At 43.9% G+C, this 23,153-nt stretch overlaps 1 protein-coding gene across 4 annotated transcripts in view; it reads right to left on the reverse strand.

Annotated features, from left to right (window-relative positions):
- Window positions 1-23,153, reverse strand: part of KANK1 (KN motif and ankyrin repeat domains 1) — a 662,175-nt gene that overhangs the window by 146,239 nt on the left and 492,783 nt on the right. For 3 of the 4 annotated variants that reach the window (XM_086961224.1, XM_086961225.1, XM_086961227.1), the window contains one exon: window positions 4,826-7,495. In XM_086961224.1, coding sequence (XP_086817350.1) covers window positions 4,826-7,495 — 2,670 coding nt within the window. Of the gene's footprint in view, window positions 1-4,825; window positions 7,496-8,386; window positions 8,597-23,153 lie in introns of those variants that run through there. The other variant, XM_086961226.1, reaches the window with a different exon arrangement.

Here is a 23,153-nt window from a genome sequence, read left to right on the forward strand (position 1 = left end):
TTTTATTCAGAACACAACAGACTATATATTTATATCCTTACTAACTGTTCAAACTCCACACAATCCCTATTTACCATTGGTGAGCGCCAGCCTGTTCAGACGCGGTACTGATATTTTTGGTTGGATCCTCCTTTGCCACATGTTTATACCCTAAATAGGGCTAAAGTAGATAAGGCTTTGGGAAAAGATCTGTTTACATGTCAAGATTTCAAAGATGGATCTCATTTGACAATCCTTGTGAGATGCTGGTAGAGACCACTGTTTGGCAAAAAAAGAGCTCTTAAACTCCTACCAAAAAACAGCAGCTGGCTGATCTATCAGTAGCAGCGACTATGAACAAACCATTCATATATTTCAGGAAAACATGTTCAATTGTTCCTGCCTTGAAGTGAAATGTACCGCTTCATAGCAAAAATAATCTTATCATGCCAATGATGAAGCTTTGCTAAGTATTTGTTGGTTAACTATTTACAAAATGTACGCTCAAATCAAAAAACTAATTGCAACAGCCTCCAAAGGTGAAAAAGCAACACAAATTCTACACACGTGAGTTACGAAAATGTGAAAAGCACACTTAGGCTCCTGTGAGTTCTTTACTTGTCACTGGCCAACTCTAGCTCCGTTTATAAAAGAGATACGTGTCCAATTGTTCAGGCAGAGGTCAAACAGTCACTGCGAACTGAAGGGCATGAAAATCGGAGGCATGCCAAGTTAACTGGTTTGTGCATTTTTTTTTTAATCTAAACTCAATTATTACAGGAAGGCGGGCTGGGATTTTTAATAGTTCAGTGTCATTTACTGTCTGTTACAGCTTTTCATAAACTCGTGCGCCTTCAATTTACAACTTATCTTAAAGTTCCATTCGTTTCCTAAAAATGTAACACGGCAGGAACGTTGAAAGAGTAATCGGAGACACAAAACCTGTGTAGGTGATATTTACTGCTTGCTAGCGCAGATGATTGTTGTTAGAAGCTCCTATAAACAACAGTCACACAACCAAATGGTACCAGATTTTCAGCCATGAAATGGAGATATGCTGAGCCGCCCAGCCGGAGTTAAAACAAGTGACTTTATTGGTTTCCACGGGAAAACCTTAACTCACTGGCCGAACCAATACAGGCGTATCACTCGTCTAGGACAACCTTCCTCATAAATGTTTTATCCCTTTCCGTGGACTTTTTTGAGAGGATTTTCTGTCATTAAAGCTGAATAAGGGCAAGTATTATAGGAATGTACTGGCGACGAGAAAGTTTGTGAAAGCTTAAAAGAGAATCAGCAACGTTAAGCTGCTTTACTTACAGATGGCAAAGCAGGGTTCACTAGGTCTGCCTGAAGCGAACATTAAGAAAGGTGAATGGCGCAGCCTTAGTGACAGTCGGTGCTCAGGGTTTTGAGGGAGGGAAAAGGCTTTAAAGTACCTGAGGCAATAAACCTAACCAGTGAGGGCAAACACTGGAGAGAGGTTGAGGCTTAAAAGGGTAGGGCTTGATCTAGAAAGGGAGAGCCTGCACCCTGCTCAATGGTTCTGTGTAGATCGCTGGGTACAATGAAGTGACAAGACTGGTTTTAGTCATTATACACTGGACATATAGCATTAAAATCTGTTTAAAGGAATTAGGTAACCACCAGAAGGACAATTCCCCTACTAATAGTTCAAATTGTGCAAATTCCATATTCTTGCTTGGTGAAGCTGATTTCAGCTAAAGTGGCTAAACAACAACAGAAGAAATTAACGTAGTGAGCACCGCGCCCATGCACTTCACCAGAAAAATGGCGCTATGGCCTAAAACCCCAAAGCATCACAGAACAAAATATACTGTTGAAATATTAACACTGCACAATAACATTTTCCCTCTAGACTCTGCGATTGTATCCACAACTACCTAAGCCTTGATCCTCAATCCCTGAACTCTGTAAACTCCAAGTATCCCATTTACCTATTCAACTCAACTATTTTTGCAATGCAACCTGTATTCATCTTTAGGGAGGAACTGTATCATCTATGTTTGACGACCTGTCTGCACCAACTCTAATCACCGGTGAACCATCACCAAGTCAACATGCATTCTACCACAATGCTTTAGCACTTCGAAGCAAAGCATATTTTTCAGTATGTGCTTCTAAAGCAAAATAACATTAGTTTATTAGAGCAATCAGCAACTGAATGGCATAAAGTTGAAGGAAGAGTCCCTCGATTCTCACGACTCCATGAATACAGGAAAAGTCGTCTTTTGCCACAAGCAAGATTTTATTGCATTTCGGTAAACTGCACGTCCTGTAGAACACGGTGGGCACTTGGGCTTATTGAATTTATGCAACTCTCAAAAAGGTGTATGATCTATAACTTTCCTAATCTTTTTGCATTCTATTTTTAAATACTGAAAACCTCTTAAAAAAATGAAAGTTTCTGTGAGTCCTTTGGAGTTACCACCAAGGACACATGCACTGCTAAGGGCTACTCAGCTTGGGCCAGACTCTCAAACAAAGCGGATAGTTTATCTTTTAGTAAATAAGGCCTCTGAAGAGTCCTAATGCATTCACACTGTTAAGATCGTGGTGTTGCGTGGACTGTGTTGTGCGTGCATCTGCCGCTTATCCAATCACCATGCAACTTTTGCTGTACTCAAAGAATGCTAGCTAAAGATTAAGTCGGGCCTGAATGATACTATGGAAGCCAACGGAGAACCTGCACACATTAAGGCAGGATGGCCAAAACTGGCGGTACTAAGAAACAGAAAACAACCTTCATTCACCAAGAGGGATGACTTCTAGGAACCAATAACAAAGATCGCAGGGTGGAACCAGGAAGCTTGTGCCAACAGGAAGTTGGTAGATTGAACATCCACAATTAATCAAGTTCTGTGCAATGAGTGGGAACTCAAAGCTCTACCATTCATGGGGAGTGGATCAGTCAATCAAACTCCTTTCCGAAACAATTTCCGAGTACCAAAAGTTCGCCTATGTGTCTCTGCCATTTTTCCATGGAACAGCTCTTTTGCATTTCTGCCAAATCACCTACATTTCAAAAATGTAGAGCACGCCCTGAAACTATGGGTTAGAAATGTGACAAATGACCCCTTTGTAATCAGTGAGCACTATGATACCAGGGGCAGAGTGTACATCAAGAACATGGCTTTAGGAATAATGCATCTTACAAACCTCTGAATCAAGGTAAAAGTTTGAAAGTTTATACCCGGACTGCTCTGCTAGTTATGAAGCTGGAGTCTCGTCTTGAGCAGAAGTAGACAGTGGTGTACCGAAGAAGAATACTGCCAAAGGTTCAAGATAAATAAGTGTTGAAAAGGAGAGGTAGCTTTCTGTAATAGCAACTGTTAAGTAGTACTCCAGGCACATCACACCGCAGACAAGTTCTGCAGATCACAGCTAGTAGAACTTTACAGGATTTTAACTAAGAATTCACTTCTGACAGTCCCGATCTAGGTGCAGCGACGTGACTAGACCAGTACGTGTAGACATGGTGCTACACAAGGGGGCGAGGAATATATTGTGCTTCATTCATCATATCACGTGTTTTGTAATGTTGATGATCCAAGTCCCCTACTTGCAGCACATCTAATAAAGTCTTCAAATGACCATTTTTGTCCAAGTTAAAATTGAAAAGGAAAAAAAACAAAAACATTTTAATTCACCTTAATTTACTACAGTAGAACTATGGCATTATGCTGCTGTACCCTTGTGAAATCTCGTGAAAGAAAGGTCCCAAAATTGTGTGACACATATGAGATGCTGCCTGGAACACTGAGGGAGGGCTGTGCAAGACTTGTTATTGCGCCACTGGCTCGTAGACTCACAAATTTGTTCTGTCTCAGGACCCACATTATTGTTTCTCATGATCTCCTTACATTTCCTCACAGCACGTCATACCTACTACATTTAAGATTCGCTGTCTTCTTTTCAGCTCTAAAAAGTATCTGGACAGCGCTTCCTGCAGTATCTATGCATTTATAAATCGTATTGCACAATTCATGATGAAGGTTACGTTTTCACTGTGGGTGTGTTACCCTTTCAACCCCCTCAATATGTTCAGGTCGCACCAACTCATTTTCATGGTACCACTTCCTGAACGGCAAAAACCAATGCAACCCAAACCCAGCTTTGCCCATTCATCTATGAGCATACAAAACATAGGTCAACATTTGAAAGTGACCGAGATGGAGAGCTAGAAAGAACAAGACGATTGCAGAGGTACAGAGATGAAGAAGCAGAGGAGGAAAGGCATCAGAGAAAGCAAGGGTAGAAGGTGTTAATCTCAGAAAAGTCCCTGTTGTTCTTAATACACAGTGATACTGCATAGCTTGAATGGAGTGTCAATGATGAGGAATGCATTGTTTTGTTAAAGTCTTGGAGAGGACAGTAGGTTGCAGGTAGGAAATGGCTCTGAGATAGGAACATTTCATTTACAAGCCCTGTGTGTCGCAACGCTCCTGACTGTTACAGACTGAAACATTAAAAAAAAACAGTTATGGACATGGCCAAAGCTGAAGGTATAAATCACAACCAAAATCATGTGATTGTAGAATTCATTCACCACATAGTTTCAGCATATTCTCCATGTTTTCTGTAACTAGACCACCAAGAAAATCGGATAAAGTTTCAGACTGTCACAAATGGGGAAAAAAAATCCATCAATGATGGTGAAACTGAACTTCATCCTGTCCATTTTTTGTTTATGCCCACACAGACGCAATATCATCCAATAATATACAATGACTAACAAACACATCAAAATCATGTTGTTGAACCCAAGCACCTAAAAACAGAAAAGGAGAGCAACCGCAAAAACAAGGGAGCATCCTTAGCCTACCTGCCACACCGTTTGTGTCCAAGGTGGTTTTCTGGCTCTCTAGGCTCCGCAGTTCTTCATTGCTTGCATATTTCATAACAGAGTTTATGGATGAAAGTGTGCTAATGAGTTGTGAGTTAAGAGATCCGATCTGGGCGTGAGGCTCCCCAAATGTTTCAGCTAGTTCGCTGTAATTCTGGGTCAACAGCATCTGCTGTTCCTGCAGCAATTTCTGGACGCGCTCTATGTAGTGATCCAAATGGGGCGCTGCTTCAGGTTTGGGCTGCTGCTCAACCGGTGAACACACAGCTTCACAAGCGGGTTCATCGCCCACTGCAATGCTCCTCATACTGTTGGGAGACACCAACTGCTCGGTGGGACCACATGCAATGTTTCTCATCTTAAGACCAACCAAATAGTTCTCATTAATGCTTATCTGGCCCACTCCACAATCTTTGGTCTTCACCGGGGACACCTTTTCAAAGCCAAAATCATCAGAAATGGAAGTGCCTACTCCAATCGATCGTGTTTTAGCCGCTGTATTCATGTCCTTGACCCTGCCATCACCTACAGCCACAGTCCGCGTTTCTAGAGCCACAGTGTTAGTCTGTTTATCATAGAAGCTCAAAGCAGTGTTTGTGCTTGAGTCTTCAAAACATAGTCTCTCTGTGTTGGTAAACTGGTCTGTAGTTTCAAATACTGTACTGGTTTGTTGTGTTACTGTATGAGGCGCAGCCATAACTCCAAACTCAACAGTGCTGACCACTTCTGTGTTTGTGCTCCGAGACAGGCACTCCTTAGCTGTGGTAACAATCACATCCACTGAACAATCTCCACATCCTGTTGATCGCTGTTCTTTAATTTCCAACTCTGACTTACACAAAAACAAATTGTCTGCTGTCTCATCTGTGTTGCTTCCAGTTTCGCGCACGCTCACATTCGAGCCTTCCTTCTTGTCACGCATCTCTATGTGCCACCCAGTACACTTGTCCTGTGTTTCTACTCTTTCCCGTACCACCCAACGATGCATTGGCACATCTGGACCCACAGCTGCATGATGCTGAGACGGTCTGCACAAAACACCAACATTGCTCATCTGCACGTGGTTTCCCACACAAGAATCAGCCATAGTCACATGATCTCCTACCATCTGGTCCTGTGTGGATATCTCCACTTGAACAGTCCTATTGAAGACTATTGGCTGTACCATCAGTGCTTTATCTACTTTTTTCCTGGATCCAGCTGCCTGCAGCTCCAGTTTTAATTTGGTCATCTCCATACCATGTGTGGTTTCTTTCAAGTCCCCCTCCAGCCTGTATATTTTATCCTTAAGTGCTTCAATTGTTTGCTGCTGAAGTTCAATTTCTCTTTCAGCTTCAGTGGTCAGGCCAAGCATATCTTCAGTTACCCCCACTCCACTACTTCTCGTTTCTTTCTCAGTTCCTACTGAGGCATCTCTAGATTGCCGCAAAGAACGGTGATATATGATGATGTCATTCATATTTTCATCCGCACCCACAGCGATGGATCGGTTTCCCTTCTGCGATTGTCGTGCTCCAGGGCCCAGGGCATTGTCAACAGGATCTTTACAATGGCTGTCCTGGATTTTCTTCTCTAGTGCTTGCATGTCTGCAGTGAGTTGCCTGAACTCCTCTAAACCTTGTGGGCTGGGCTCTTCGGTGTCCATTTCCTCCTCAGAGTCTATGTGCAACTCGCCTCCTCTTTTGACGCTAGACAGCTGCTCATATTGTCCGGCATTTCCTGCGCTATAAGAACGTTTTCTAAAACCACCAGTGGCCACCTGAGCAGGTGCCCGTTGGCTTTTGAGTTCCGACATCAGCTGCCTCTTCTCTTCCTGTAGCACAGCGATCTTTACTTGCAACACTGGGATGGTCCTAACCTGCCCCTCGAGCTCCTTCAGACGGGCGAGTGCCACTGCCATTTGCTCCCTGATATGCTGAAGGTGTACAGGGCTGACATTGGTCACCGGCGTGCTCACCCCTGAACTCAAGGGGCTGTGGCGAATGGAGCCCCCCCACGAAGAGGCGAGGTAGGAGCCGTACTCTCCGTTGGGCTGGTGTCCATTCTGGAGGTGAGACAACTGGCTGTGTCCGCCAGATCCAGCAAACGATGGCGAGAGCGAGCTGGTAGACCCCAGCCCTCCAAAGGTGGCCAGCCTTGGCCTGCGCACGTCTCCTGCAGAAGCTACCTGCATGATAACTCGCTCTTGTTCCAACCTTCTTCGCGTTTCCATCAGCGTCTTGGTGACATGAAAATTATGCTTGGGGAGCTGTGGAGAGGCAGGTGCCAACTGCTTGCTTTCAGGGATGGTCAAAAACGTTGGGGAGGGTTCCTGGGAAACAGAGGGCCTGGCAGAGTAGGAAGGTGTGGAGTGGTTCCTTGCTGCCAGGAAGGAGGGAGATATCTTGTTCTCATCACTGTTGGAGGAAGAGAGCGAGTCATTGGAGGTCCATCCGCTGACCTGGCCCCCAGTGCTTCTGGCACGTGCGCACGGCAGCACCAGCGGCCGCCTCTTCTGGATCTGTACTTTCTTAATGGTGTTGCCCTTCTGAATATCCTCTACGTATTTCAGAAAATCCAGGTCCAGCTGGTAACCATAGGGCGTTTCCACAAAATAAGGGGACTTCGGATCTTTTTCTTCTTCGCCGTTTGGGACTCCGTCGCCTTTATCTGGAACGACAAACAAATATTTCAAAATATGGACAAGTTTTAAAAAATACAAAACATTTAAACGGTGGAAAAAACAAAATTCAACATGAAATTTAGAACTACGGTTTTTTGGGGGAAAATAGAAGGCTTTTAAAGTGCACGATCACCGTTCTCTATAAATATTCGTTTGCGTGTTCAAAGGGGTTCACACGGAACACAAGATTGCATGGTGAAAAACACTCGTCACCTTAGAGAAAATGCAAAGCACCGCTTCTAATGACAGGACAGAGTTCCACTTGTCTGCTGCCTTCCTCATCGCGACAAGCAATCACCCCGGGGCGGCTACAGCGTCACCGCTATGCAAACGATCAGCTGACAGAACCAGTGTGTGTTGTGGAGAACCCCATCCGGGGAGGAATGGATAAAATTACAAATAGAACACCCCCCCCAGTTACCTAAGCCTGGAGGTTTCTTGGTAAATTACTGCCGGGGTCACTTTTTCCAAAGTAGAAGAGAACGGACACTGGCAGACGCATACAACTTGCCCTCCCCCCCCCCCCCCTATACACGTAGATTCCAGTGTTTCTCTCTCTCCCTGTGTTCTGGAATAAGCAGCCATCACCCCAGTGCTTTTGGCACACATATACGCTATAAATATGCAGCCAGACAGGTTCCAACGGGGTCCGAAATTCCTCAGTCAGAGGAGAAACCGCTCGGATGTCAGGGCAGCGCGGGTCCCGCAGACACCGGCTCATGTCATTCTAATTAAAACACCCGAGGCCCAGTGCACGACTCTGGCTGGCGGGGGTATTTTTGCAACTCTGGCGGCTTTCTACACACAACATGACAGAAGGAGTCGTAGAAACAACCCCTGCCGGCGGTAATGCGAGGACAGGCGCTGGATGTACTCACGACAAAGTGGCAATAAACACCCCTCGCGGACTTTGCCCCTCTGCTTTTTCGCTCGCAAACTTCATGGTTCGTAGCCACGCTGTCCCCAAAGCAAGCTTCTACGCGGGCTCCTAAACTTTTCCAGCCGTCAACCCCACGAGAAAGAGTGCATCTCTCCTCGCTGTGAACGCTGGCAGGCAGCACGCACGTTTCATAGGCTGAGCCTTCGCCAATGAGTCTTGCAAGTCCCGAAGCCACCCCCCACAGGAACCTCAGCTGTTCTACGCACTGCATTATCTTAATAATAAAACACTGCAATTCATTTAAAGACACAGTACACAGTGCAACTCATCAAAGGCTGTGAGGAAAACGATACGCTATATTTTTAGAGTGCCTGCACCCTTGGCAGCCGACAGAGGTCTCGCAGGGAACAGTGCTCCATTCACACGTACAGACCGACAGGCTGTACCCGACCGGGCACTGCGCTCTTCCGCTGAACCAATAAAGTAGACACGTAGACTTCTCTAACTGCAGTGTAAGAGTCCATTCATACGGGGCACAGTGGCAGAAAGAGACAGTTCTGATGTTCTTCTAATTCTTGTGAAAAAAATATATATCCACTACTGATTTGCAAAAATAAAGCAAAATAATATCGAGTGAAATATATTCTTTATAATGTGTTTCTCACTTGACGAGAAACCCAAGCGCATATTGCTGCAGATTTGTTCCTCACCACAAGTTCATGAGGAGCACAAGTCAGTGCCAGAAACAGCGCCTAATTTATGAGGGCCGCCCTTAATACTGCCTCGAGTAATATTCCTCATTAACAGGCAGGGTTCTTCTGTTGCAAGACAGCTGTCAGTCTTCATAGCAACAATCACCTCAAACAATGCTTCACGCTGATTCTACTGTGCTATTTGCTCCCCAATTTGAACAGGTTCTTCCAGTACACCCGGTTGCCGCCCTAAAACAAGACGTTGCTGCCGATACAAAGCTAAGAGTGCCACAAGCATGCGCATTACACACATGGAAGAGGTGTGGCGCAGCGGCCAGGGTGCCCGACTCCAGACCACGGGGTTCACGGTTCGATCACCGGCGATGGTGGCAGGTTAGCCCAGCACCATGTGACTCCGGATCATGGGGTTCATGGTTCGATCACCGGCGGCAGGTTAGCCCAGCACCATGTGACTCTGGGCAATAGCTTGCTTAATCTTCCTGTGGGCCCCCAGCACCGGGATACCTCTCCGGAGGTAGCTGTGCGCTTTACAAATGCTGGTATTTCATTTCATTCTATATCATGGGAACTTGCAAACGTTTTTCCAGGGACCAAAAGTTTGGTCCGTGGTGTGACTGAGGGCTCCATGGTGAGGTTCGTGAAGTTGTGGTTGATGGCGGGGAGATGGTACGGTGGGCGTAGGGGAAGTGAAGTATGTATATCTAGTGTCTGCATTGTACAATGTGAAACCAGAACACCTGGGATAAATCCCGGATTTCCTACTTGACCACCGTGTGATCCTAGGCAATTGCATTATTTCACTGTGCCTCCTTTGTCTTATTTGCTCATATAGGAGGACCTCCAAATACATAACTTCAGGATGTGCACTGTACAAAATCGTCTCCTGCAGTTGATTTAACCCCTTCGACGCTTGTGACGGAACGGTTCCGTCACAAGCGTCGGTTGGGCTGTGCTGGTGACGGAACCGTCCCGTCACGACCACGCCTGTTTTCGAATCTTCAGCACAGCGCTAAAATTCGCGTTGCGCTGAAGCGGTTAAAAAAAGTACAATTTTGTCTATGTATAATAGAAACCCAGATAGTACACCATAACAACTGGCCTGCCTCTCTTTTCACTATTGGCACTGCAGAACGAGTGGGTGGAATCATGCATGTTTCTAAATTTCAGTTTGAAACCTTTCACTTTTGAAAACAATCACTGGCAAAGCAAATAGGTCTAGCCTCTACACGAGCTATTGGCTTTGCCAATGTGTTTTAGCCAAATTGTACACCAGTGAGGCTGCTGTTTAGAATGCCTAGAAGTTAAAGGCATAGAGGAGAGTGGAGTAGAGTGGCGAAGAGTGAGTAGAGTGTTGTGGAGTTTCATGGACTGGAGTGGAGGGGTGTAGAGTGGAATAAAGTGTTGTAGAATGAAATGGCGTAGAATTTTGTGGATTAGAATAGAGTTGCAGAATGGAGTGGCATAGAGTGGAGTAGAGTTGTGGCGGGGCGCAGAGCGGAGTGGCCTAGATGGAGTGTCGAGATTGGCATAGAATGAAGTTGAGTGGTGTGTAGTGTAGTAGAGTCTCATAGAATGTAACAGTGTTGAGTGGAGTAAAGTAGAGGGTCAGAGTGGAGGGGCGTAGGGATGAGGGGCATAGAGTGGAGTTGAGAAGCAGAGTGGATTAAAGTGGCATGGAGTGCATAGCGTGGCATGGAGAGCATAGCGTGGCATGGAGAGTTGTGGAGTGTCATCGAGTGGAATGTCTTAACAGAGTAGAGTGACCTAGAGTGAAGTGGCATGGAGTGGAGTGTCGTTGAGCGGAGTGTGGTGGGGTAGAGTGGAGTGTCGTAGGGTGGGGTAGAGTGTTGTGGAGTGGCTAAGAGTGGAGTATGCTTGGTGTTAGCACATTGCCATGACAGACAACACATTTTCAATTGAAATGACCGTTACATTTGCGCTTTTAGTTTTACTGCTAAAACTATACAGTGCACAAAAGTTAATGTATGAAAGTGGCATCGCCTAGTGTTCGGATTTGTTTTGAACCTATTAAAATTGATTCCACCCCACTTCCGAATTACAAAAAAATGTGCTTCATTTGTGTTGTCCTTATTCTGACATTTTCTGAAATATTTGCACAGTTCATTTACTGACATTTAAATTTTGTTGTGTACTAGAAAAAAAAATGTTCTTTTAAAATACCCTTTCTTATATTAACAACGGGGTTGACCCGGTGTCCCTCAGAACCTGGGTAAGTGGTAGTTCAACATGAATTGGTTCTGTCGGGTGCGAACAACAATTACTTTGCTAGAGATATATCTTCTTATACGATTTACGAACCAAAAACAAAATACAAAATTCAGACCCCCTCTGAAAAAAAGAAAGCAAATAAGTAGCTCCTTACAATCAATGACAAGAAAGCTTATGTGTGACTCAATGTTCTCTTTATATATTCATGTCGGTCACACTTTTGCAAAAAAATGTTTTCAATTTGTATAAACGTGACTGTCAATATCTACAATATAGTGCAAAACACGGTGAAGACAGTGAATGGTGATCATGTGACGAAGACGGTATGTACAAGGTTAATAAATTCACAAAAAATCTGTACATATATACATAAAACTAGAAATTCTTGTCCTGCAAAGGCCGAACCACTAACATAAACTTCCTGAACCCTTCTAAATTTCTTTTGAGTCGATGGGGTTCTGGAGTTATCTATTGGCCCCATAACTCCAGAACAGGACAAGAATTTCTAGTTTTATGTATATATGTACAGATTGTTTGTGAATTTATTAACCTTGTACATACCGTCTTCGTCACATGATCACCATTCACTGTCTTCACCGTGTTTTGCACTATATTGTAGATATTGACAGTCACGTTTATACAAATTGATTTTTTTTTTTGCAAAAGTGTGACCGGCATGAATATATAAAGAGAACATTGAGTCACACATAAGCTTTCTCGTCATTGATTGTAAGGAGCTACTTATTTGCTTTCTTTTTTTCAGAGGGGGTCTGAATTTTGTATTTTGTTTTTGGTTCGTAAATCGTATAAGAAGATATATCTCTAGCAAAGTAATTGTTGTTCGCACCCGACAGAACCAATTCATGTTGAACTACCACTTTTAAAATACCCAGCAAGATTGTCACATAAATCCTCTCACTTTGAAGTCAGAGACAGAAAAGTAAACACTAAAGCTCCCTCGGAAGACAGAGCCTGACATTTGACCTCTGTAATTAAACACTATACGAAATAAGAACAACATTTAAAGATCTATTTACTGAAAGCGAGGACTCACTGAAGAATATAAGGAACGCTGGTGAACAAGTTTGTTCCACGGGAGGGATGAAGACAAGCTAGACAACCTAAAACAAATAAAGCCAACAAATATAAAGCCAGGAAATGTGAGTTACAAATCCAATTGCAAGCAATGGGTAGAATGCATTCCCAGGGAAGCTTTCAGGATGCCCACAAAAAGTCTTTTCACAACCAGACAGTGCACAACCAGAGAGGTGCGCTGTCTGGTAGGCTTTCACCTAAAATACCGTTCGATTCATGGATATAATCTGATGTACTACGTTGGAACGTGGCATGTAAACACGTTAATGAAATACACTTTTTGAATTTTGAAGAGTATCATATTTTTACTCATTTGTTGCAATAGGTCTTTAAAAAAAAAGAGGGTGTTCCTAAAGTTAAGCAGTACAGGACACCTTAGTTACTTCCTTTATTTAACTTCAGTTAACCTGTAAATAAATGCTTGCCTGTTTGTTTAACATCTTTCTGAATGTTAGGTCAAAGTCAAGTAAACAGCAGCCCAGTGCGGCTGTTGACAGGGGGCCACAGGTAAAGGTCAGTAGGGCCACAGGCAGTCCTCGGGTCACACTTAGCGGATCATTGTTCTATGTCATAACAGGCATTTGAACTAAACAAATAAAAATGGAGTAAAAAGAGGTAAAATTGAGCAAAACAACAACTCTGAATGCCGTGAATGAAGCAGCGGTGCCCTACGCTAGAGCTGGTATGGTAGAGATGGCGTAGCCATGATAGTGTTAGCTTGGCATGGGTGATGGAACAATTGCTGAGTGCTGAAAATCCCACACCTCGCCTATTATCCCTACAGGATAAAATAGGCGAGACCTAAAAAGGGCCCCCGAAGATGCCACACATGTAATGGGCTGTAAATCCAGAGAAAATTGCAACTTCTAAAGGGTTGTGGCCATATCTGCATATAAAAGCATTCCTTACTCACAGGCTCAGATCGGAGCGAAGGCCACTGATGAAGTATCTCCCTTCACAAGTATCCAAGACAACAGTGCATGTCATTGAGGATGCTATTAAAGTCTTTCCCATCGTCCAGTGATGCACGGAGGGTCACCTGGCCCTTTGGAACTGCTGGAGTCCTGGCTCTTTAGAAGATAGCTAGCCTTAAGTCTTTGTTTTAATTCAGTTAGTTGAGCTCCCTTGCACCAAAAAGCCTCCTTTGTCTCAGAAACACATTTTAGAAATACATTAACCACAAGGTACAGACTCGTATAGCCCTTTATACAATTATATCAAAATAAAGATGTTGATATAATTTAAAGACAGAAAATTAACCCTTCACAAACTGAAGGACAAATAATATACAGAAAAGTATTACAAGGCTCTTGACTATGTTCTTCAGATTTATTTAAGATTGTTTTAGCAAAAGCAAAAATGATTCTCTGTAAAAAAGAAAACAATTTCTCTCCCTTTATAAAAACATTTAAATAAACATTTCTGAAGAGCACCATATCCCAACTACGAGACAGAAGGAATACATTTTTGTACACTCAAGCAATCACCATACAATGGACAGCCTTCTTTTAATACCCACATCCAGGATCCCAACTCAGTGAAGTATCAAAATATCCTGATTTCTATCAACGACAAAAACATTGCAAACCCAACATATGATGATATCAGTGCAAAAAGCTACATTCACATACAATCATGATAAAAACGAATTATCTCCCTTGCTAGCACGGTCACCCTTAACCCCTTCCATGCTGCCGCGATTTTGCGGCAGTGCGGCACTTCCACAAAATGGGCGGGGCCGCATCGGTCATTGGCCGACGGCAGCACTGGGGAGGTAGTGCTGCCGTCAGCCAATGGCCGACAGCAGCATGGAAGGGGTTAACAGAAAAGGATGTGGTTTTTTTTTAAGGTCTCGCCTACGCAGCACGCATGCCCTGCTTAGGAGGGCCTTTAGCCGTCGCTCGGGTCATTTTCAAGCACATACTCGTGCTTGTGTCAGCACCCACCCTGCGGGAGAGAGCAGGGGCACGCCACAGGCATAAGTGCAGTGTTTGAAAATGAGCAGACTGCGCGTGCACACACAACTCCCGAGCTCGCTCGTTCTCTCTTTCTCCCCACCCTATCCCTCTCTTTCTCTCTCCACCCCTCTCTCTCACTCACTCTTTCCATTTCTCTCTCTCTCTCTCCCTCTCCCTCCCAGCAACTGTACGTTCATGCTGCCGCTGCTGGTTAATAAGACGTCGCTGGTTGCCCTCAGAGTACACATCTCTTGGTGAATGCAGAGAGACGGGTTTCCTTATTTTGTCATTATGAATAGATTTAAATTTTTTGATTTAAAGGTTTTATTACAGAATGTGTTTGAGCTTGGTTAGAATGTGCTTGTTTGTTTGTAAGTCTGGCCCGTTGATGAGCTGCGCATCAGGTCGCTAACAAGGCATTGCGAGTGCACATCAAATGCAGAGTCTGCATGCTATGGCATAGACCCAGTGGGTACCCACTTGAATACCACTATCATCGTAGGGGTTACTTCGGTGTCTTGACTCTGTAGTCTGTTAGGTGCGCCATGTCTCCGGCAGCCATGTGTGTGGCGGCATTGGTTACTATGGCAACGATCGGCCATTTATACCACATGCGCGTGTCTGCCCAGCTAACAAGCTTTGGCATAGCCAACAGGTCTCACCTTTGGGACCTTGTATGTATTTAGTTATGCAGCATAATATCCTTACTGCAACAACATTAACTGTTGCATGGCTAAACACTTATAAGGTCCCAAAGGCGAGACCTATTGGCTATGCCAATGCTTGTTTAAACTTCTCCACAGTGTATGTGATTTATTCCCAGTTTACACGAGTGCACAAAACAGCAAGTTAACCCCTTCGATGCGGATGACTAGCTCAGCCCATCATCAGCTACGGCGCTCGTATGCTGATGACGAGCTGAGCTCGTCATGTAACGCGGGTTTACAAAATACCCAGCACACAGCGGGAAAACCGCTAGCGCGCAAAGGGTTAAGGAAACATTGAACAGAGAGATTCATAACTTCGATTCTACCACTAAATACGAATGCACTCACACAGGTTTTGAGTAGTCCCTTTAGATTTGTCATATAGTCAATTAATACAATATTTTTTGCACTATTCATCAGCAGATAATTACTCAGTAATTATTCACTGTTAAACAAATCAAAATAGGACTTTCTCCACTACACACAATAAACATTGGATTTCGCAATGAACAGTTGATGAGGACAAATCCTTTAGCCCTACTAATATAGTTATAGCCCTTCAAGGCTTGCCTAATAGGATCTCTATTCTACGTACCTTCCATCTCAGAGTAGATTGCACAATTAGTATGCTGCACACTTGCAAGTCTTCTAAACTAAGACCAGTGCCAACACTACACACAACTTGTCACCGATCCACCACACAGAGAAGGCCACACATTTGATCCAACCTTCTCTGGGAAAAATCACTTCAGAATGATCCCCCAATTGGAACCACATGATACACAGGTGATTTTTTAATTTAATCTCAGGACCCAACCCTAGAATTTACCCGCAACTTGGCCCTATATCCATGACCTTTATTAAATATTATACAAGAAACCATAACACTGGTCATTGAGGTGGATACCACTCCTTTAACTCAGTCACATTATAAAAACCACCCAAGCCAAGTTTTACGCAAGCAAGAAATCAGCATTCCATAAAATTGCACTACGGACATTTTCAAAGATATTAATTAAAAAATACTCAAGAATACATTTTATGATGATGACATTTCGTGCAATGATCAAGGAGGAATGCTGCATCTGAATTCAGAAAAAACACAGCTTAAACTTTAGAACAAACATTCTAAAGTATCACAAATGCGGTCTTCCCCTAAATCTTTACGATTTTTTTTACTTTTTTCGTCTATGAAATTTTAAATTTAGTTGAATCTACATAGGACTCCACAATACTTCCCAAGCTTATGGATTATTTAGTTCACTACTCATCAACAGGATTCTACAAACTGCTTATTTTATAAAGAAATGCAACTCTACTTCAGCTCTGACACACACACACCCTGGATACATCCCTTTTCCAGATCAAGGTCACAGGTGTTCTCAAGCGAGGGAATGGACCGCATTGATACTCTAGTGTAAGTGCTTATTAAACAAAAGGTCTGTGAAGAGAAAAGGCAGGACCTAGGTACCTGTGATTAATAAAGTTGTTGGATAGGCATACCAGTCAGGGAACTCTTCGAGGGTCTGGGTGAGGCACTCTAGTAGTAATCACAAGGGAGTAGGAAAAGGCAAGAAAACTAGGGAGTTATGTAGAGCCCGCAAGTAGCGGCAGACAGTGAAATCATTCCACGCCACGCTCATCACTGTCGTCATTGGACCCCCATCTCCCACCGAAAAAAACAATGTATCGGAGAGGAATATTAACACCTTGGCTGCTAGGCGTTTTCCCCTCCTGTGCTGACTTTTGATTATTCTGATTGTTCCATGACGAGCTCAGCTCGTCATCAGCACAGCTCAACTGTGCATCATGACGAGCTGAGCTCGTCATGAGCATCGAAAGGGTTAATCTTACTTCTTCCACATCGGTTTGAAGGTGCAATGGGTACTTATGTACCACATATATTCATTTATCCCTGACCTCAATCTGTATATAAAAAAAATAAAACTAGGTCAAAATATACTGGGTGCATAATGAGGGAGTGCATGAGGAAGGTTACAATTGTTCCTCACTGTCTAAATCAAGATTAATGAATGGGTGCGTGACTGGTGTAAGGAGAAAACTTCAGATATTAATTCTCTCTGTCAAGGAGTCAACATGACATGGCCTTAATTAAGTCAGGATATAGACGTAAGCTTTATACTCTAAACCTGCTGTTTTGTTTGGTTGGTTGTTCTCAGTATATGGCATAGCCTGTGGGTGGGCCACACAAGGTCTGTTACTTTGCCACAACTGACTGCATTTTAACGTGGAGTGAGTGAATAGCCTGTACACTCGGGTCCTAGATCATTGGAATCAGTAAATACATTTGATTAGGTGGATGTCTACTAAAATTCTAAGGCCCTGAAGCTTGGATCCTAAACCAACAGTACAAAGAGGTAGCTGAAATTCAGTAAAGTTAAGTAGTATTTCCTCCACCAGATTTTATGTGAGGACAGCTGCTCCTGTCTGACCAATCCTTAGTTGTTCTACTGTATTTGTGGGACTTGAGCACCAAATAAATGCAATTTGTCACTGTCACTGCATTTCCTGTCTCTTACCACCATGTATCAACTTATGTGTATAATTATTACCTTCTAAGTTTTTAATATCCGATTTAATAGTGAAATTAGATTTTTGATAACTTAAGCAGGAACACTTAATATGTACTTTAGGCTGTCACTCATCACACCTCCAGAGCTGGAATAACATCCTTTGCCTGGAAGGTTTGATGACTTCCACTCATGGGTCCAAAGCTTGCCCCTTAGCCCTGCATAGTCAGCCGGTGTTAACTGCTGACCACTTAGCAGGTATACGCTATCTGAGAGTGGAATAGTTGGCAGAACAACAGAAAGCTTCAGAACTACCTCTTTTGACTTGGACATGCCATGGAGGGCTTCTATTCTTCCACAGGACCCCCTAGATAGTTAACTCCAGCCACAGGGGGAGGCAAACCAATGTTGAACCTGTCGGGCAGAGGAGTGTCCAAGAAGCTGTAGACAGGCCTGCCTGCTGGCAGCTGGCTAGCTATCTTATAACAGGGGGCCCCTAGGAATTGTTTGCAGTACGGCAAAGAGGGAGTGAAACAAAAGGATGTGGGTGGTGGACTTTGAGACAATTGTTAAGTTTGGGCGGTAGAATTCCTCCTTTCACCTGCTACAGCAAAGGATAAATCTGGCTCCGCCAACTTCGAACATCCATAAAACCGGGATGACTCCATCTGAGAAGTAGCCTGATTTCTGGTTCCTGCTGAAGAAAATGAGTCACACCAGGACTTGGTGGCCAGAAGCCGGGTATTAGGATCTAGAGGTTGCAGGATTGTCCAGAAGACTATTTCCGAAGAGGTGGAGACTAAGTCTGAAAGTAAAACTTTTTAGAGTGACAACCCACTTGGTGTAACCAACTTCCACTCCATTGTGATTGGCTTAAAAATCGCACCCAGATCCTGGTCCTGCGTTAACTGTTGTTTTTGCCATAAAAATGTTTAAATCCATATCTATGGTTCCCCTTGAGCTATTTTAACTACCTTGCTACCTTTTTGCTCATTACATTTTTTTCTGTTTTCTAAATTGGTTAGATAATTTTATTGTATTGTGTTCTTTACTATGGGACTTTCTTTAAAGTACAGCATGAGGTTTGTGTCCTACAACAAGGATGCTATTCTGATTAGAACAATAAAACAAAGAAACGCCCTTAAAGAATTGTTCATTAGTAGGCATTTTAGTTGAAAGACGAAACAAGGTCCACAAGTTCATGTTTCCTTCGAAAAATAGATTACATCTATTGTTTAGGTCTCTAAATACCATGATGACAATTCCAAATCAGCCTTTCTATGTCAACAAAAAGTGCAATGCATCCCCAGAGCTCATTTAAAACGGCCATAAAGACTGCAAGGGCAACATCTGACGGCAGTCTGTGCACAGAATAACCATCCAACCAGTAGAAATATTTGTTTAGGATAGTGTATGAACCTGGTCCCTTCCAGATTTAGTGGGCAGCCACGTCTTTTCGCTATAGGTTAGGTTTAAGGCTGCCCATCTTATTCCCAGAACTCCAGATACATCGCATTCTCCGCTTCACACACAGTAGAAACTGAATTCTTCATCTGCAACTGGCTCTCCAGTTTGAATTTGTTTTTATTTGCTTTTTCAAAACAAACAGCATTTCAAACATAGCGACTGGCTGTGCTACTGACAATACACTAGAGCGTCTTTATCTGTACAGCATAACGTCCAAAAGGTGGAAGACAATTATTATTTATTTTTTTTAAAACACACAGACAGGTGAAATCCACTGCCCGCAAGCTTTACCTTCTATGCTCCGCAGGGGCCAAGAGCATATAGGCAGTGGGAGGGCCCTAAATGTCTTTCAGCTGGGATAGCTCTTCTACATACAGCTCCAAGAGGCACTGTCGTTTGGTGGGGATGGCACGTTTGCCCCAATGCAGAGCAACTCTCCGCTTTGCTAACAATAAAGCCACAGCTACAAATCGACGGTTGGTTGCTTGTAAGTCTTTGACCAGTCCCAGCAAGCACATTCTAGGCTACAGTCCACTGTTTCCAGCACCATAGTGGCCAGGGCCTCCGTAATGTAAGTCCAGAATCCCCGGACTGAGGTGGTCAGCCAGGCTAGATTGAGGAAATCTGCGTCCGGTGCACCACAGCGTGCACACCGTGTATCTGGTCTCAAACCATATTTGCATAATCTGCCAGATGTATAGTAGATTTGGTGTAAATACTTAAGGTGGATAATGCGCAAGTTACAGTTCGATGCAAGCATAATCAGCTGTGAGCAATAGAAGACTCAGTCCATCGGCGCCAATGTTTGGTCTAGCATCGCATTGCATCTCTACATTGTCGGATCCAGGGCTCTGGATCGGTCTGCACCAAACTGTATAATTTAGTAATCAAGTCCCTACGTGTGTCACTAGTCGGCAAGGTTTGTAAGAGACAGAGTGAGGGGGGTTTGCTAGGAAACTATGGATAGTACTTGTGCAGGGCAGCTCTAAGGTGAAAGTAAGTGAAGGTCAACAGCGGGGTGTGACACTGTCTCTGTGAAATGTTGTCCAAGGCTATAAAAGGTTAGGCATCACCCACTGTCTTCAGCCCAGCACAACCAAGCAGTCCTCAAACGCCTTATGCTCCTACGAGACCGACAGGGCGGGATGGAATTTCAGCAGACGTTCTGGAGCATATAAAGGGGCCAAGCACACGTAGTGGAGTAGATTTTGTTGATTTCTGTATGTGTCACACCCTCGCGCTTATGCAGTAGTATAGCTTGTAGAGGGACAGGAAACACATCATCCTCTTATACTGCTAATTGCGGAACATAGCCATGAGGAACATGCCAAAAGCAGGCGAAATGAGCTTGTGCACATAAATAGTAGAATGTGCAAATCAGGCGCTTTAAAGCCTACTACTGTATATGGTAGGGTAAGCGCCTCCAAACGTATTTGAGGTTGTTTCTCTGCCCAAGCCAAAGTAATCATGTGTGCCAGAAGTGTTACTTTTTTTTGATGCACCACTATTGGAACATTGATAAAAATGTATAGAATCATGGGCAGAACTACCATTTACATAATGGCTATTCTAACTGCTAAATATTACGGTGACCTGGACTACCTCTGTGCCTGATCTTCCAAGAGCGAGATGGCCCTGCCATAGTTGTAACATATTACACGTTCAGGGTCGCGAGGGAACCGGATCCCCAAGTATTTAACAGGGTCCATACTCCACAGCAAGGGAAAATCTAGCGAGTATGTGTGGGTGCTCGGCGTCAGGGGAAACACCACCGAAAACACCCAATTAATGCTCAAGCCCGAGCATCGTTCAAATAGAATTCATTCACGGATTACTGGCGCCAAATTTGTAACAGGGTCCGGGAAGTATAGCACCATATCGTCCGCATATAAAGGAACGCCAGAAGTCATCTTAAAATATTAATTGTAATAGTACAACAAAGAATAAATGCTCCAGCTGCAAAACACTTTCGTAATAAAGACAGGGAAACTCCGTCAACAAATGGCCTTCAGTTTAAGAGTCAACGGCAGCCATCAGCAACTGCCCTCAACCCACTTTAGGAAATGCGAGCAAGAACGAAATGGACAGTCACGTGTCTAATGCCATCTCGATATTTCCAGACAGCACAGCACCTCAAAAGGCCCCGCTCTGTCAGACACCAAATATCACATGAAACCCTGCGCCAGGACCTCGTTCAACTCACACTTCCTGAGCAGCTACCGGGCCCATCAGCGCGCGCGCAGCCCCTGCCAACTTCCAATAAATGACATCCCACCTTTTACACACAGCACAAACGCTCCAGTATGCCAAAGCAACGAGTCACGCCTAATGCAGCTGAATCAGCCCAGCTCCATAAAAGAGGGCCATTCACGGAATACAGAGTTTAATTGAGCCTTTAAAATGAGATAAATGCTGTGGTGCTGTAAAGACTGCAGGAAAATGTCACTTAGACTGGGAACTATTCTAGTACAGAGCGAAATCTAAGAACGACGAAAAACACTCAGTTACCAAAACGTTTCCTGGTGAAAGCCTCAAGATTCAACAAGCGTTAAAAGTAGCTTTTAAATGAACCTATTACAATCGTGCATTTTCTTTCATCCCTACACAGTAAGAGGTTTTAGATGTAAACTGGCATCAAACCATGACTGAAATAGGTTTTAATATCAAAGTCTTCCATTACGCCAGTCGTGGATATATTAGAAATACAGTAATTTCACAATTTATATTTTTCGATGCTTATAAATCAAACTGAGACTGCACTTTTTGAGGAATGTGGGATGCACAAGTAGCAAGACCCGCATGGAATGCTGTTAGTGGATTACAAATATTGTAAACTCAATTTCCAAAATAATGACGTACATCTTACTACATCAATAAGTCCATCTTTGAATCCTTCATGAGGGCTCTTTGGCTATGATTATGCTATTCAATTTATCAAAAGAAGGTGATTGATAAAATGCAGTGGGACCGGTAATTGAGTCATTTGGACGGGAAGGGGGTGGGGAGGCCTAACAGTCATACACACGCACCCATTTATAATCATATTCACTCATACCCATACATTCACAAGCACGCACACATGGAGAAGTGTGGCTCACTGGTTAGAGCAGGCAGACCCTGAAGCAGAGGTCAGACCCGGGACCAGGGTTCAATTCCCGACGCGGCAGGGTCTTGAGCTCAAATGTCCATGGACTCGATAATTCTCACTTCGGTGCCTGACCTAATCATGGGTTCACACTCTGCAACTCTGGGCATTAAGCTTGCTTAATCTCCACAACAGCCCCCCGCGGCGGGATGCCTGGCTTTCACCTTGGGGATGCCCTGTAGGGGCTATCTCACAGGGAAAAGCCAGGACGGGTTCCCAAGGCAAGCGCGGAGATACCCTTTCGGGGGTCGATTCTGGCGCTATGTAAGAAACATAATAATGCACACACCCATCCACTGCATGCACTAATACACATACACACACTAAACATTAAAATAAAAAAAACGACTGGGCCACCGCAGTGACCTCTGATGGCAGGAGGTAAGCCTCTGAGTTTCATGGACAGTTGAGACTGCCACCGCCTCTCTTGTTGGCTGATCTGTAGGAGGCAACAGAACCTTAACCCAGAGTGGGATGGGGTTAGTGAGAGTTGCTGACCATATCCCACTTTGTGACAAGATGTCACTGATTGACACTTGGTCCTGGGCACTTTAGGGACAAAACTGAAGTGCCCAGGTCAAATTCCATCTGTGATGTGTCCATTCGTCATGAGGGGAAGGACCTTGAGGCGCTTTGCACAACTGCGGTCATGCCCTTAGGGGTATGACATTTTCAGGACGGCAAAGTTCAACTCGAGCAGCCAGGTGTCTGCATATTTAGCACATGCATAGCATCTGGCTGGCTAATCTGAACATAATATAGTAACTAAACAGTGGGAAACCCAATATACCCTTGAAAGCTTGAACATAAAGCGTGTCTGCCAAGCTAACCTTTGGTCAGCCGGACAGATGCTCTTTGTCTGCAAAAAGGTGAGTGTGTGTGTGGCACACACACACACACACACACTAGCCTGTGTGCAA

Source organism: Lissotriton vulgaris, chromosome 3_1 (genome assembly GCF_964263255.1).
Source record: "Lissotriton vulgaris chromosome 3_1, aLisVul1.2, whole genome shotgun sequence".
Classification (NCBI taxonomy): Eukaryota; Metazoa; Chordata; class Amphibia; order Caudata; family Salamandridae; genus Lissotriton; species Lissotriton vulgaris.